This window comes from Scylla paramamosain, unplaced genomic scaffold, assembly GCF_035594125.1.
Source record: "Scylla paramamosain isolate STU-SP2022 unplaced genomic scaffold, ASM3559412v1 Contig26, whole genome shotgun sequence".
Lineage (NCBI taxonomy): Eukaryota > Metazoa > Arthropoda > Malacostraca > Decapoda > Portunidae > Scylla > Scylla paramamosain.
Genome location: NW_026973691.1, coordinates 67501 through 84881, shown reverse-complemented (window position 1 = coordinate 84881; position 17381 = coordinate 67501). Strand labels below are relative to the sequence as shown.

The window sequence follows — 17381 nt, the reverse complement described above, 5'->3', positions numbered from 1 at the left end:
CACCCTCCCGTCACCCTCTCGTCACCCTCCCGTCACCCATCCGTCACCCTCCCGCCACCTTCACGTCACCCATCCTTCACCCTCCCATCACCCTCTCGTCACCCTACCGTCACCCTCCCGTCACCTTCACGTCACCCTCCCGTCACCCATCTGTCACCCTCCCGTCACCTTCACGTCACCCATCCTTCATCCTCCCGTCAGCCTCCCGTCACCTTCACGTCACCAATCCGTCATCCTCCCGTCACCAATCTGTCACCCTCACGTCACCCTCCCGTCACCTTCACGTCACCAATCCGTCATCCTCCCGTCACCAATCTGTCACCCTCACGTCACCCTCCCGTCACCTTCACGTCACCAATCCGTCATCCTCCCGTCACCAATCTGTCACCCTCACGTCACCCTCCCGTCACCTTCACGTCACCCTCCAGTCACCCTCACGTCACCCTCCCGTGACCCTCACGTCATCCTCCCGTCACCCTCACGTCACCCTCCCGTCACCTTCACGTCATCCTCCCGTCACCCTCCCGTCACCTTCATGCCACCCTCCCGTCACCCCCCCCGTCACCTTTACGTCGCCCTTCCGTCACCCTCTCGTCACCCTCACGTCACCCTACCGTCACCTTCACGTCACCCTCACGCCACCCTCCCGTCACCTTCACGTCATCCTCTCGTCACTCTTCCGTCACCCTCACGTCACCCTCCCGTCACCTTCACTTCGCCCTGCCGTCACCCTCCCGTCACCCTCACGCCACCCTCCCGTCATCTTCGCGTCACCCTCCCGTCAGCCTCCCGTCAGCCTGCCGTCCGCTGTTCTCTGCTGGCATACAACGCCTCCTAAACAGAATGTGATGCGGGATTACGTAGGACAACCGAGACACTAAGCAGTTAGTGACGTATAAATACATAAGGCAAAGAAGCAAGTGTTGGGACGGAGGTGGACGCGGAAGCAAACCTCACTCATGGAGGAGCAAGGACACCAGGAGTAACTACTGCCGTGGAAACATTTCAGTTAGGAATGGAAAACAAACGTGCCACGCATGAAGAAGTAAAGCTTTCTGATAAGAAGAGTACACGACAGTGTGAACCTTGGCGTGCTTGCCGCGATGCTTCCTGTGTGTGGTGGCGGCGTGATAAAGCGTTGTCTGCATGTACGTGCAGGAGTGCACGCAGGCGAGGTTTATCTCCTTTATCACTTGTCGACCTCTGTCTTCTCTTGACCTGGCAACGCCTCCCAGCAGGTTCTCGTGCAAGAGCAGCAGCAGTAGCTGTAGTGGTAGCAATATTATTATTATTATTATTATTATTATTATTATTATTATTATTATTATTATTATTTATTATTATTATTATTATTATTATTATTATTATTATTATTATTATTATTATTATTATTATTATTATTATCATTATTATTATTATTATTATTAATAGTAGTAGTAATAGTAGTAGTAGTAGTAGTAGTAGTAGTAGTAGTAGTAGTAGTAGTCGTAGTCGTAGTCGTAGTAAATGAAGTACAATAAGGACATGGTGAGGCTGAGGTATGTTGTAGCCACGTATAGTTGTTATGGTTCACATTGTTTTGACTTTGACGCAAACTGAAGGTGATTTATCAGCCGCCTGGACCGTAACTCAGGCGATGGCAGAGGGGCGCCTGCACCGTGTGACCCGGTGGGGGGAATGCTGAGGGGCGCCTGGACCACGGCTAAGAATGGGCTGAGGGGCGCCTGCACTAACGCTGTACTAAATCACGCAGCCTGCCGGAGAATGATGAGTCATCTCCTGACTTGCCCTCCCTCAAAAACTCTCCTCAAGGCCCGCCAGGGCACAGTCAAGTAACCAGTGGTGGCGGGAAGCGCTGGCCACTCGTCGCTCTGCATCACGGAGTCCCGGGGTGACTTGGCGGCAAGCGTGGAGGGCGAGGGTGTTCCCTCAACCACAACCTTCAGTCCTCACCTGTCTGCTTGTGTCTGAACCTCCACGCTTGAGAGACCAAGTGCCGTGTTATCTCATATATATATATATATATATATATATATATATATATATATATATATATATATATATATATATATATATATATATATATATATATATATATATATATAATGTCTACTTATTTATCCATTTACAATGAAGCCAAAGTTATGACCACATTTAGCCAGTAATCTCGGCACTCACTTTAACCGAAGGTTACAGGGACAGCAGATAAGGGCGCCCTCCTGCAGCCTGATAACAGCTATCATGCTTTAGATAACGGTGGCGGGATTTGCGGCAGGTGGCCAGTAGTAGTAGCAATAGTAGTAGTAGTAGTAGTAGTACTACTACTACTACTACTACTACTACTACTACTGCCACCATCATACCATCAGTGAAATGTATAGCTAGAAATGGTTTTCTAGTCCTGGGAAGTTACTTGCTTGATTTATTAACATTTTTGTGCCACTTTTAAAAGGCTTACTGGGGAGAGAACAAAAAGGTGTCTTCATTATTAAAACGAGACGCTGAGCTGCAAAGGGGCTGACGCTGACACTCTTTGGTGTAAACGCGAGGCTTAGTACTGGTGGTCTTGTCTGGTCTGAATTATGTTGGGCCGTCTAGTCTTGACTGGGCTGGACTGTGCTGGTCTGAACTGCTGTGATTTGGGCTAAACATGCATCCATTGGTCTCGCCTTCACGGGGACTAATGGTGTCTTATTTAAATTACTTTGGTTTGCTGTAGACTGGGTTAGGTTAGTCTGGCCTGGAGGGAGCTCGACTAGTGTGGTACTGTGGTCTAGTCTGGTCTGATCTGGACTACATTACATAAATGGAGACAATATTTTGGGTAGGGGAGAGAAAAGGCCCCTCATGGAATCGGGAAAGATGCTATCAATCCTCCACGCCGCCTGTGCATGCGGGGGATGATTTTTTTTTTTTTTAACCCTCCACCACCGAGGCACCGCGACAGCCATCCATCCCTCAATGCCTCAAATTGCGTCGCTGGATTCCACTTAGGTGAGAGCCGGGCGGCATTAGTGCGCCGCTCCGGTAACACACTCCCTGCCCCGCCACTGTCACGATGAACGCAGCTTTGCACGCTTCCCGTGACTGTCCGCGTTCCTCATAAATACACCAGCGTGACCTAACCAAGTGCCGCGCTTTGAAGGCAACTCACGTGGATCTTGCCACTGCTTAGAGTTCAATGACATCCTTTAGCAACGTCAACAGGAAAAACTACGCATCAGTTCACTCTGTCTTCTGTTTCTCTCTCGATGTCTTGAGACATCGCAGGCAAATTAGCCGTCCAGTTTTTTTCCGCTTCTGCCACCCGCGCCTTTGATCAGCACCATTGTTCTGCCATCTTGTCCTGCCAGTTCATCTTGGGGCGTCTTTGATCACCAAGGGACACGCCGCCTTTGCAGAGGTAATAGAGTGATGGGTAGGAAGGTGATGGAGTGATGGGTAGGGAGGTGTTGGGGTGTTGGGTGGTGGATAATAGGCGGACAGGTGATGGGGTGCAGGGTGATGGGTTACAACGTGCAGCCGTCGCCGCCGCCTTTCTCACAGACGCCCCACCATATCTTCTGTGTTCACAATCCTTCTCCTGTTCTCTATAACTTTATCTTCTGTTTTGCTTCGTCTTTTTTTTTGAGACTCTCCCCATTTGCCTGTACCTGCTTGTCTCACCTGTGTGCAAATCATCTACCGTACCTTGCTCGATTGATTAACCTTATTAGTCGTCTCATCCATCTTTATTTATCGGTATTCGTGTCACGTCGTACATCTGCCTGTGTATTTGCTTATAATTATGTTCCTTGCTGTATCTGCATCACACTGATTTTATCACGTGGAACTTTAGACACGTTTTTTTAATTAGTTCAAAGGCAGCACTTCACCAACATCTGGAGCGAGCGAAGCGTCTCCAGAGACATCCTGAATGATTCCCGGGTTTCTTCAAAGCTGGCGGAAAAAAAGTGGTGACCTCAAAGCTTTGCTGAGAGAAGAGAAGTGTCCGCACCAACACTTGTCAGCGCAAAGAGGTCTTGGTGGAGTAATCACTTCATAACGCAGTGGAATTATGAGACGCTGCTTTATGAGAAAGAGAGAGAGAGAGAGAGAGAGAGAGAGAGAGAGAGAGAGAGAGAGAGAGAGAGAGAGAGAGAGAGAGAGAGAGAGAGAGAGAGAGAGAGAGAGAGAGAGAGAGAGAGAGTTACATAGAAAAACAGGCCACAACAGACCTTGCGGTCCTCACGAGATGACCTGACCTAAGATTACTAAGGTGATAGTAGAAGAAAAGGACAGAAAAGCAGGTTTTCTTCCCACCCTTCACTCCCTCCGGCATAAGCCGTACAGGAAAAATAGGTCGGAAAGAAATACCTTATGGGCTTAGAGGAAAAGAAAAAAGCCGAAGGAAATTTTATAGGAAAGAAAGAAAATAGATGAAATGAGGTGCCCACATTTCCTGAGGGCAAGGAAGTAAATCACTAACAAACAAATGCTGTTTGCCACGGACTGCAGGCAAGATGTTTATCAAGAAGGCGTTTAAAAGTCTCAACGGTGTTGCAGTCTATCACGTCTCGAGGAGGCCCATTCCATAGATTTACTACTCGATGGAATTTTTTTTTTTTTTTTTTTTTTTTTTATTCGTGAGAGTTGAAGGATTTCCCAACAATTTTGCAACCGTTTCCTCGCGTGTAATTTGAAGAGTCTATCGTGAAATATTTACTGTAGTCCATGCTATCAATGCCTTTGATGATTTTAAACACCTGTATCAAGTCGCCTCTTAGTTTTTTTTTTTTTTTGTTCATGGGAAAAGATTTAATTCTTTAAGGTGTTCTTCGTATGATTTGTTTGTTAGGCTTGGTATCATTTTTGTTACTCTACGCTGAACTCTTTCTAATTTATCAATATCTTTCTGGTAGTAGGGGGCGCCATGCTTGAACGCAATATTCCAAAAGGGGACGGACTGAAGAGTTATACAAAGTGAGGATTGTATCCTTAGATCTAAGGATTGTATCCTTAGATTTATATTCAAAAGATCTGACGATTAAGCCAATTACTTTATTTGCTTTCTTTACGACTTCTGAACGTTGTTGGCTAGGTTTTAAGCTACTCGATATTGTCACTCCTAAGTCAATTTCGTTGTCAACACTTTTAAGTTGGGTACCATTTAAAATGTACTTTGCTCTCTTGTTTCTATACCTATGTGAAGCACTTTGCACTTATCTGCATTAAAACTCATCTGCCAGGTTTGCCCCCCACTCAGTCAATTTGTCTAGATTTTTCTGCATTTCTGTTACTTGTTCATTGGAGACTACGGAATTCGCAATTTTGGTGTCATCAGCAAACTTCGATATTATACTGGTAACACCCTCATCTGTGTCGTTGAGTTGTTACACCAGGGGTGTTAGTGCGGGTGGCAGCACTGGGAGTGAGTGGTAGGAGTGAGGGGTAGGCGCAACAATATAAACAAGGAAGAGAACAGGTCCTAAGACTGATCCCTGTGGCACCCCGCTGGTTACGTTAGTTCACTTGGATGCCTTTCCATTTATTACTACTCTTTGTTTACGGTGGTTGTTTAGCCAATTTTCAGCCCATCGCAACAAGTCGCCTTGGATACCATGTGATTTTAGTTTAATCAGTAAGCGTTTGTTAGGGACTTTGTCGAAGGCCTTTTGAAAATCAAGATATATCATATCTACCGCTTTACTCTCGTCATACTGGTTCAGAATATCATAGAAGAAATCTAAGAGGTTCGTCAAACAAGAGCGTTTGTTGCGGAAGCCGTGTTGAGTATTTTTAAGTAAGTTATTTTCTTCTAGGTGATTAAAGAATTTATCTCTTATTAGTGTTTCAAACATTTTGCATACGACTGAGGTTAAGTTGATTGGCCGGTAATTACATGGTAAAGATTTACTGCCTTTTTTGAAAATCAGAGTTACGTTAGCGAGCTTCCATTCATCAAGCATTGTACCGGACTGCAAGGATTTGTTGAACAATACGGTTAATGGTTTAACTAATTTTGATTTCGCTTCTTTTAAGATGCGGGGTGAGATTGTGTCAGGCCCGGGTGACTTGCTAACTTTAAGTTTATCATGCATTTTGACGCGTCACTTTGTGTTAAATTGATGCTATTTAGGACTTAGTTTTTATTAACCTGGACTGCTGGCGCCGTAGGGATGTCGCTGAGGTCTTCTGCTGTAAATACTGAGACATTTATTTATTTATTTAAGTATTTAGAATTTGCTCCTTGTCATCAATGTAATCTCCATTTACATCAATTATGGGTCCAATAGTTGAAGTAATCACTCTCTTTTGCCTGACAAAGCTATAAAATTCCTTCGGGTTCGTTTTACTCTGGTTTGCAACATGTAACTCGGTGGACCTTTTGCTGTGTTTGATTAACCTCTTTGCTTTACGTCTTAGTTCAACGAAGCTAATACTTTCGTCATTATTAGTGAAGGATTTTAATCTGTTATGTGCATCCCTCTTGGCGCGCAAGCATTCAGCTATTTCAATGTTCCACCACTTAGGCTTAACGCTTTCAGTGGGACGATGATTTTTCATGTACTGGTTTTAAGTATCTATCCATGAAAAAATTTCAGTGAGCATTAATATCTGTGGTCGTCAGTAGGTAACTCCAGTCAATTTGGTTAAGAATTTATTTGAGTTTACAGAAATTTGCTTTTCTGTAGTCAGGGACCTTTTCTTTGCTTGTATTTGACTTCGTTAGCCGTGAAGTTTATATTGAACTGTTACTAAACTCCTCGCTAACATTCACATTTTCTACCAATTCATCGTTCGTAGCAAGCACGAGATCAAGGACATGGCTATCACGCGTCGGGTTTTACACAAATTGTGTAAGTGAACTTTCTTTTAAGTTATTATACAGATCATGTCCACGGCGTGAGGTGAGTGATTCGCCCCACTTAGTCAATGGTAAGTTAAAATTTCCAAGGATTATGGCGTCGTGTGGGTCACTTATCTCGCTAATTGGGTGGAAAATTTTGCTGTCAGTTTGGACTGGCTGGGCTAGTGGTCTGTACATAAGGGATAATGCTAGCTTGGTCCCGTAATTATTCTTTAATAATATAAATAGGGCATCTACGTTTGCAATGAGAGGTTTTGATAAAAGAACTGGGTTGAGGCTGGCTTTCATGTAGAATAAAATGCCGCCTCCATTTCTGTTCAAATGACTTTTTTTCAAATAATACGTACCCGGGAATTTTGTATTCTGCCATATAGTCCCTGACTTCTACGTTTAACCATGACTCTGTTATGCCTATTATGCTGTAGTCTTCTGTGAGCGCCATTTCTTCAGATTCTGAAAACTTGTTGCGCAAGCTACGAGCGTTCACTCAGAAGACCTTAAGTTTATTTAGAATAGGTGGGGCCACAGTCGTTTACGTGGATGAGGCTGCGTGATCCTGCTGGGCGTTTTTTGGCCTGAAACTAGAAACTTTGTTACTTAGCAGCCTCCCGAGTTGTGCTGCCCCCACCCCACTGAGGTGCAAACTGTCATCCTGGAATAGGAAGGGTTTATTATAGAAGTCGTCCCAGAGATTCACGTAGTCCACACCTTCATCTGCGCAGAGAGATCTTAGACGGCTGTTAGTACTAAAAGCTCTATCATAGAAAATGATCGGTACTCTGGTCCGGGGAGGATGCCTGAAACATTATTTTGAGATTTAGTCTTGTACCGCCGAATCATCCTCTTGCACTTCTCCATCAGCTCCTCGGATCTGATGTTCTCAATGTCATTTGTACCTGCGTGGATGATAAAAAAAAGGGCATTATTTTTTGCCCCGCTGGCTGTCTCATCGCATGATGTGATGTCGTCTAGGCGTCCACCAGGCATACACAAACGTTTCCGTGACTCACGGGCCCGACCACTAAACTCGGATAGCTGACCTCTCACTATGGAGTCACCAACCAGTCTCGTCTCGAGGGCGTCTTCCTCCTCTTCACACAGGACCTTGAATCTATTTAAGGTAGAAATAGGGAGGAATTCCTTTTTATTAGTGCGGGTGACACTATTCCTGACTACTGTGAAGGGTGTTTCCTCATGCGCAGGGGGGCGCGGCTCGGTGGGCCTGGCGGGGGTGGCGGCTGGTCTGGCGGGGGTGGGGGCAGTGTCGGGTGCAGTGTCTGGGAGAAAGCAACCAATATTAGCAGAAACAGTCCTTAAGAACTTCAAACTGCCGGGTGAGATCATCATATTTCTTACATTTCTCCTCGTACTCCTCATGCAGCCTCTCGATCTTGCTCTGTATATGGCACAACCTGTAAAATGAGGAATTCCTAAAATATTGGGCGGAAAACTTACTTGCCTTGATAGGCGTCGCATTGTCTGAGGAGAGAAGGCATGATGAGTGGCGACGGTAGCAGTCGTTTAAACAACAGAAGAAGCAGGAACAACAGCAGTCAAGACTGAGTACAGCAACATAACAGGATGCGCGCAGTGTGGCCAGGCGAGAAAATGGGTAAGGGTTGGGCAGGGATTGGTACGGGGGGAGAGGGTGGTGTGGGGGCTGGCAGCGTCAGGTCACCTTCCTGGGGAATTCGAGTTGCCGGAGCACGTGGTGTTTTTTTTTTCTTGCTGCTAGAATTACACAATTACACAGAGACAAATGCACCTACTGGGGTTAGTGATAGCCTTGCAAAAAGGAGAGGTTAGATGTAAACAGACCAAAACAGTCTAGTAAGGACTAATGGTCAGAAAATAACAGCCAAACTAATGAGGAAAGTTAGTAACTACGGGTCTATCACTGTGTGTGAGTGTGTGTGTGTGTGTGTGTGTGTGTGTGTGTGTGTGTGTGTGTAAAGAGGTGTGTAAAATGTATGTAGAAACAATAGCTAGGAAGTAAACGGGTGTAGGTACTAAGGGTATAAGTCAACACTTAGCAATGCTGCGAAGTGAAGCGGAGTAGGTGACAGGAGCGTGCGCAGTGACCTCTTCCCTGTAGTATGTCGTGAGGACAACTGAGTATGTCGTCCGCGAGGACAACTGAGAGAGAGAGAGAGAGAGAGAGAGAGAGAGAGAGAGAGAGAGAGAGAGAGAGAGAGAGAGAGAGAGAGAGAGATTCACGCTAAGAAGTGGTCTGTATCGCACATGAAAGTCAAGTAAAAAGTGGAGGCGGCAAGTACAAGGTAGACACAGAAACAACAGCTTTTCATTGCTGTGGATTAGGGAAGACATGCCTTGTGTCTCCAGCCTCGCTTGCCTCGTTAACTAATGACCCGCCTCTCCTAATACCTCACCTGCAAAACTTTCCTTTCAGCACACACACACACACACACACACACACACACCTGTTGAACCTGTTGAATGATGTTTTGGACAGCTGATGCTGCCCATGGCCACGCTGGGGCGCTTCCAGTACTGTTTCCCGTCTGCCCGTTGTTGTGCCAACTGGTCAATAATACTATTACTGGCAGCATGAGTGTGGTAGTAGGGCAGCTTGAATTGGTCAGGAACTGTCCAGAGGAATGTGTCCAGTTTAGACTTAAACTGACCCAGACTTCGGTCAGTGGTGTCCCGTAGGTGTCGCGGTAAGGCGTTGAATAGATGGGGTCCTCTGGCTGCAAAGGCACTTTGTTTGAGTGTGTTCACCATGGTGGACGCTCTGGGGTGAATCCTACCGATGATGCAGTGTCGGCCCAAGAGCTGGTGTGTGGTCGTGCGTATGTTTATGTTGTTTGTTGTGTATCCCGTTAATATTTTATAGATGTATATGTTGGCGTACCGTTCTCTCCGTCTTTCTAATGAGAAGAGTTTAAGGGCCTGAAGCCTGCCCCAATAGTCAAGAAGGCGCACGGTAGGGATTTTATTAGTGTAGGATCGTTGGATCGCTTCAAGTGATTGTTTCTCACTAGCTCGCCATGGACTCAATAGCTGGCAACAGTATTCCAGTTGTGGGAGCACCAGTGACTTGTGCAGAGTCAGCATGGGCAACTGATCACGTGTCTGAAATGAACGTAGTATCCATCCAATTTGGTTACGAGCTTTTTTTAACAACATTGGCTATGTGTAATGTAAAATTGCCATCACAGGTAAATGTAACACCGAGTTCTTTAATATTGTCTTTCATGTCAATGTTTGAACCATCAGGTGCACTATATATACGTGTTGTGACAGTTTTAGGGTTTGGGTTATATGTTATATGTTCAAATTTATTGTTGTTAAAGGATATGTTATATATTTGTGCCCATGAATATAGTGTTGCAAGGTTCTCTTGTAGTTGGTTAGCCTCCAAGTCGGTTGACACTGGCCTTAAGATACGAGTGTCGTCGGCGAAGGAAGCCACGGTAGAGTACTTGATTTATTCGTTGATGTCTGATATGTGAATTAGAAAAAGTAAGGGGCCAAGTGATGAGCCTTGTGGCACTCGACTGGTAACGATGGAAGGGTCAGACTCCACACCACCAATCGCCACTACTTGTTTCCTGTTGGTAAGGTAAGTGTGTATCCAAACACCTATTTTTCCCCTTTATCCCCATCTGTCGTATTTTGTGCAGGAGAATTCCATGGTCTACTTTATCGCAGGCTTTACCAAAAATCAAGGTAAATTACATCAATACTTGTGTTATCTTCTAGTGCTGTGAGGATTTTTTTCTTGGTGGGCCAGCAAATGAGCGAGGCAAGATCGGCCGGCACGAAACCCGTATTGTTCTTGACTGAGTTTGTCGTTTTCTTTGAGGTATGATGATATTTTTTTTACCATTAGTTTCTCGAGGACTTTAATAATATGAGACGTTAATGGTATTGGCCTGTTATTCTGTGCCTCAGCTCTCTCTGGTGTGATTTTTGCTGTTTTTAATTGCTTAGGGATTAATCCTGTGTCCATCGATTTTCTGTAAAATATTTTTAGTGGTATACTAAGTTCTGTAGTACAGTTTTTGAGAAGTATAGCTGGAAATTGGTCTGGACCGGCTGCTGCATTATTGCCAATTTGCTTGATTACATTTTGAATGTCAGTTTGGGTAAAGTCGATGTCAGATAAGTTGGTCGTGGGACAGTCGTCCAGGTGGAAAAATTCTTTGGACGAGTGGATAAACTTCTCCTAGTAAGGGACGCTAAATGTTTGTTCATATTGCAATCTCAAGACATTGGCTAGCTCCTTAGCTTCTCTGGCAATATGACCTTGTGACACTCCTAGTGAACCAACACTCGTTTTCACTTTTGACTTAGAGGCAGCATACTGTCTTACAGAAGTATTTAGTATTGTTCTTTATGCGTGACATGGCCAGTTCTTCCTGCCGTTCAGCTTCTTTGTCCACTGATATTTTAAGTCTTTCTTCAGTCATGGAAATTTTTGGAACAATTAGATGTTTGGTTGATGTGTTGGTCATGAGTCTTAGCTTCCTTCTTTGATTAGTTCTTTTACACATTAAAATCTTGCGATCTCGTGGAATATTCGTCCTTGGTGTTGGTGGTCTTTTTAAAGGAACATGTTGTTTTGCAATATGGCAATATGCAGACATTTCGAAATTGATTGTTTGTACTGGTTCTCATGATCAGAATCCCGCAAAAGTTCAGACCAGTCAGTTTCGTTTATGTCAGAACGCATGTTTTCCCAGCGCACGGTGTCAATGAAAAAATTTAAGTGATTGAAATTTATAATAGTTGGTGATACTCGTTGTGTCAAGTTGTAAGTGTCTTGCGTGAGTCAGTCCTTATATTGGTGGTGAGGGTAACAATGTTGTGGTCCGACAGATTGGTATTATCCACGCAGTACTCGTGAACGAGCTCATCATTGTTGGTCAAATCAATGTCGGGGATATTACTCTCTCTTGTAGGGGAGCTGGTGAACTGGGTCAGACACAACTCCTCGGCAAAACGTAGTAGTGGTGTTGCTTGGACCCGTACATCTTCTGTTCCTCCGTACACACTTTCTGTGTCCCAATTTATCATCGGAAAATTAAGGTCACCAGTTAGCAGGATGGTGGGCATGGGGCCTGGTAAATTTTGTAATATGTTTTTTATTTGTGAAATCGGTTCCAGAAATTTACTCGAAGAACATACTGGTGGTCGATATACGAGTATATTGATTAGTATAGTGTCAATACCTTTTATGTATATTACATGGGCCTCTGTGTATAAGTTTGATGCTGAAATGAGGACTTGACTTAGTGTTGCCACTTGGTTATGTATGTATGTGATTATACCACCTTTTTTTCCTTTTGTTTGCCCTGTCAGTTCGAAAATGGGTATAGTTTTCTACTTTTATTTCAGCTTCACGAATATTTTCAGTATGAGAGGCTTTTCTTCTTGGGCAATCTCCGAAAGTGACTTTACTTTCCTTCTATGTCTGAATGGTATGAGGCCCTCCACACTGACAGTTGTTACTTTATGTAGTGGCTGGGAGAGGGAATCAGGCACTGCTGCTGTTGTTGGGGTGCCTGTGGAGTCGGGGCACCCCACTGCCTCGGTTGTGACCTCAGTAACTGTAATATTTGCTGTTGCAAACACACACACACACACACACACACACACACACACACACTTAACAGTCAGACAGCGGCTGCTCTGCGGTGCGAGTAATGGAGTCTGATCTCGCAGCCCATGAGATTTCACACCACATCGCGCTCCAGGCCAGCCTGTCTGGTTTATTGTGCCGAAATTCGCCCTCTCCCGACCCTTTGCTACCGCCGTCTTGTTCCCTTCGTCATTTTGTGGCCGCTGTCGACTCGGTGCTTTCCTGTAAACCCTCTCCCTCTCCCTGCCATCACAATACTACCCTGCCCGGTCTCCGCCATCCTGTCCTGCGTTCCTTTACACACTCAATTTCTCGAGGCAGTGTGAGCAAACTTAGTTAACTGTCTGAGAAACGTGCTTCACTACGTACCTGTCTGTTGCTTTTCCATTTGTTTTAAAGATTTTTTTTCTCTTGTTTTTCCCTCTCATGTTTCGTGGAGCTGCTGCTGCTTAGTGCGAGGAAAGTGTTCGTGTGGTGCTGAGACGGCTGTCTTGTTCTCTCCATAGCAGCACAAAGCAGAGCAAGAATATAATTATCGTTCTTATTCTTCAAAATTTTCGTTTCTTACATTCTCTCTCTCTCTCTCTCTCTCTCTCTCTCTCTCTCTCTCTCTCTCTCTCTCTCTCTCTCTCTCTCTCTCTCTCTCTCTCTCTCTCCCTCCCTCTCTCTCTCTCTCTCTCTCTCTCTCTCTCTCTCTCTCTCTCTCTCTCTCTCTCTCTGTCTTCCTCTCTCCCTCCCTCCCTCCCTCTCTCTCTCTCTCTCTCTCTCTCTCTCTCTCTCTCTCTCTCTCTCTCTCTCTCTCGTAATAATGATCCTAAACACACCACCAATAGGACTGAGCGGGGAGTCTTGCTCGTCACTGAGTAGTGTGTGCTTGGGAGCCGCGCCGCCGCGACTCGCCCTGGCTGAGCGGGACAAGACGAGGTTCAAGGAGGCGAGTTAGCTGAGTATCGCGAGATCCATCTCGGCCACGTCCTGCTTGTTTGTCTTGGTCTTGCGCAGTACAGAGAGAGAGAGAGAGAGAGAGAGAGAGAGAGAGAGAGAGAGAGAGAGAGAGAGAGAGAGAGAGAGAGAGAGAGAGATTCCATCTTTAAAAAGCGTGGCGGTGACAAGAATTCACGCAGGAATATTGCATCAGGGGAGGAGTCTTGCACATCTTAGCTCTGACAGCGCGGGGAGAGGAGGGCGAGCTACAGCTGGGAGAAGCGAATGGAGGGGAGCGAGAGAGCTGTCAGCAATGTCAGAGGTCACGGAGGAGGGATAAAAGAGGAGAGGCGTGAGGTAAGAGACCTTTCCCTGTCTTAAGCCTGAAATGCTTCCCTCTCTCACCACAACTGCTTTCAAAAGTCACAGAGGTCATTAGCCGAATAATCAAGAGTGATTCTCCAGTTGATAATGTAGAAATCTTGTTAATCTATCACGGGAATGATAAAAAGTAAAAGATAAAAAATCCTTTTAAATTCATGTACAACCTATTGAAAGGAGTGGAGCTTCGGGTAGAAATGTCTCAGAATTTGGGTTTTAGTGTGTTACCAAGGTTTGAGGTGCCGTGCCGTGTCATTTTTCGCAAATAAAATCTTAACAAAGCGGCGGATGAGGATGCTGTTTTGGCTGCGAATGTTTGATACCCTGAGCTGATTGGCAAAAATATGCTTTGGTCTCATATCTTCATAATAAAAACAATGTAAACTTTGCTAAAATGTGCAGGCGATGATAGCGAGACTATATGTCATCATGATGGATACCCCGCCCACTCACCCTTTCGTGACGTCGATGTGATGCCTAACTTGGACCTGAGAGTAATCACTATCCAACCAGCAGTTCTCTCGTTTTGCCTCTCTCTCTCACACACACACACACACACACACACACCACGGTATCCTTGGCGCCCAGCCCCGCCGAGCTTCGCACAGTTAAGCCGAAGGTAACAATTTTCCGTCTCTCCCTGTCAGTATTTGGCATAATTTCTAGGGTTCTGCAGGTGTTTCCAGGTTTTTTCCTATACTTCTAGGAGGAGTAGGAGGTGGTGGAGGAAAGATTTGGAGTATGAGGGGTAGGAAAGAGGAGAAGGAGATACGGAAAAGACGAGGAAAAAACCTTTTCGGCAACGTACTATTATTTTCCTTCTATTGAAGGAGTTGTCATTGTTTTGATATTTCATTTATTAATAGAAAAACATACCAAGTTATAATATACAATAAGATCTGTTTTGGCTTTGCTTTTGTTTGTCGATAAAATAACAACTTCGTCATTTTATTTAATTTCACTTTTTCTTACTAGCACGCTTAAGTTTGCATTGGTATTTAATTTAAGACTTAAAAAATACAAGAAACATATACCAAGTAATAATATGCAATAAAATCTAGTCTAGGAATTCGAATTTTCAAATTTAAAATAAGTTCGTTATGGGATATGAAAAATAATTTTCTTTATACGACGAGGAATTCGTGTTTTTTTTTTTTTTTTTTGTATGGAAAGTTTTTTTTTTTTTGTATTAAGAATCTGTAATATAATTTAGTATGGCTGTGTTTTCTTTCTCGATATTATGACGTTTTCTGGCTCCGTTCGTAAAAGTTACAGATTGTTTTCCGGATTTTTCTTTGTTATTACTGAACGCAGAAATACTTTAATATTTACGGTATTTGTTAAAGTAAGTGGTAAGTCAGAATATGTGGTGCATTCCAGTCTGGGTGTCTTCTTTCTTCCCGCGATTTTCAAAATCAATTGCCTAAGGTAAATATAAGGGCCAAGACGGTCATTTTCCCTGCCTCCCTCCCTGTCTGTACATCAATATTCAGCTAAACTCCCTAGTGTTTCTAGACTTAAAAGTGAAGGAAAAAGAGAATTGATCACGAAAATAGATGAACAACCCCAAAAATACCTCAAATAAGGCTTAAATAAACTGAATAGTGCCCATTCAGAGTCCAGTTCAGAGAGCCCACATTGAAAATACGACGTCATCAGACCCAGACCGAGACCTTCCCTCTTGGCCGCCGGTTTGTGTGTGATTCACCTACGGTCGTCTGCTGGTCACCCAGCCAGCCATTCCCCTACGGAAAGAGCTCAGAGCTCACAGTGACCGATCTTTGGGTAGGACTGAGACCACTTTGTGGGTGTGTGTGTGTGTGTGTGTGTGTGTGTGTTGCGCTATGTAAATATAAGGGCCGAGAGTAATATTTTCCCTGCCTCCTTTCCTGTCTGTACATCAATATTTAGCTAAACTTTCGGGTGCTTCCAGACTCAGACGTGAAGGAAAGCCAGAGTCAACCATGAATATAGATAAATAATCCCCAAAATGTCTGAAATAAGGTTTCAATAAATTGAAGGATTGCAGGCCCGTTCAGAGCGCCCACCATGAAAACCCTCCCCCCCCACCTCCAATTCTCTCCCCAACCTGCTCCTCCCTGCCCCCTTCCCCTCCCCGTGCCTTTGTCACTGCTCACCACCTTACTTCTCCTTACTCTGCCCTGTGTGTGTGTGTGTGTGTGTGTGTGTGTGTGTGTGAGAGATATTGTAACGTAACCGTACTAACATTCTCTCTCTCTCTCTCTCTCTCTCTCTCTCTCTCTCTCTCTCTCTCTCTCTCTCTCTCTCTCTCTCTCTCTCTCTCTGTGCGTGTGTGAGATATTGTAACGGTACTAACATTCTCTCTCTCTCTCTCTCTCTCTCTCTCTCTCTCTCTCTCTCTCTCTCTCTCTCTCTCTCTCTCTCTCTCTCTCTCTCTCCTACTTACTCTTCATACGCTTGGCCACTACCGCCACCACCGCCACCACTACTACCAATACTACCACTACTATTACTATCACCACACTATCACAGTTATAACACACACACACACACACACACAACCAGTCTTTCTCTCTAACCTTTCTTCCATCTTGTCATATTCTCCCTCCTTCCTACTTTTCCTAACCTTTCTCCTCTTTGCCTCCCTTGCCTCCCAACCTGGCAGAGGTGAGACGGGTGGGGGGTGAAGGAAAGTCTGGGGCAGGTGGAGGAAAGTGGAGTGGTGGAGGAAATGGAGGAAATTGGAGGAGTTCCACCAATAGGTGTGGAAAAGTTGAGTAATTTTGTTACAGATTTGACGGATGTGTTAGAAGAAGGACAGAAGGAGGAGGTAAGTGAGAGAGAGAGAGAGAGAGAGAGAGAGAGAGAGAGAGAGAGAGAGAGAGAGAGAGAGAGAGAGAGAGAGAGAGAGAGAGTGTTTGTGTGTGTGTGGGGGGGAGGAAAACAATGACAGAACAAACACAAAAAATAAATCATTACTCGTACAATCAAGAATAGACCCAACGTAATCCGGACAGGGAGAAATTAGGAACACTGGAGCTGCCTTCAGAAGACAATCTCTTGAAGGGGCGGTGCTGGTGGTGGTGGTGGTTCGCGGACTGGTGGAGGCTGAGACACGCAATGGAGTGTCGGAGAGATACAAGACAACCATCCAGGCGAGGGGAAAAAGGCGCCCTGATTTGTGGGGTTTGCAGCTCACAGGCTCTCCACTGAAATAGGAAATTACTTTATTTGACAGGAGGAAAAAAGTTGTATTATGGCTTTTATAATTATATTTTTTGAAAGGGTGGATGTGATGATGCAAAGGAAGGTGACAGACAAACCTTCCTTGATCTCTATTTGATACCTTGCGTAGTTTAACTTTGTACTTTTCACATGCCTTTCAGTGCAATTTCTACGCTTTATTTAAGTCAAAGCTGGCTCAACACAAACTCGACTCTTGATGCAATGAATATGCACACAGAACGAATTGCAGTAAGGCTGTACTCAGGTAGAATATGACAACCGTGCTGATAATCCCCTTTCTTTTCAGGTAAGTGTGCCGTCACCTGTGTTCACTGAGGTCAAGGTAAGAAGGCACTGACCCACCACTCCTGCCCGCCACTCCGCCTGCTCGCCTTCACTTGGGTGCGCTGG

General features: G+C 44.9%; 1 protein-coding gene across 1 annotated transcript in view; it reads left to right on the top strand.

Moving 5' to 3' along the window:
- LOC135097587 (uncharacterized) overlaps window positions 1-17381 on the top strand; it is a 38758-nt gene that overhangs the window by 20169 nt on the left and 1208 nt on the right. The window contains exon 7 of the mRNA XM_063999513.1: window positions 17278-17381. This exon is cut by the window's right edge and continues 1208 nt beyond it. Coding sequence (XP_063855583.1) covers window positions 17278-17306 — 29 coding nt within the window. The 3' untranslated portion in view covers window positions 17307-17381. The remainder of the gene's footprint in view (window positions 1-17277) is intronic.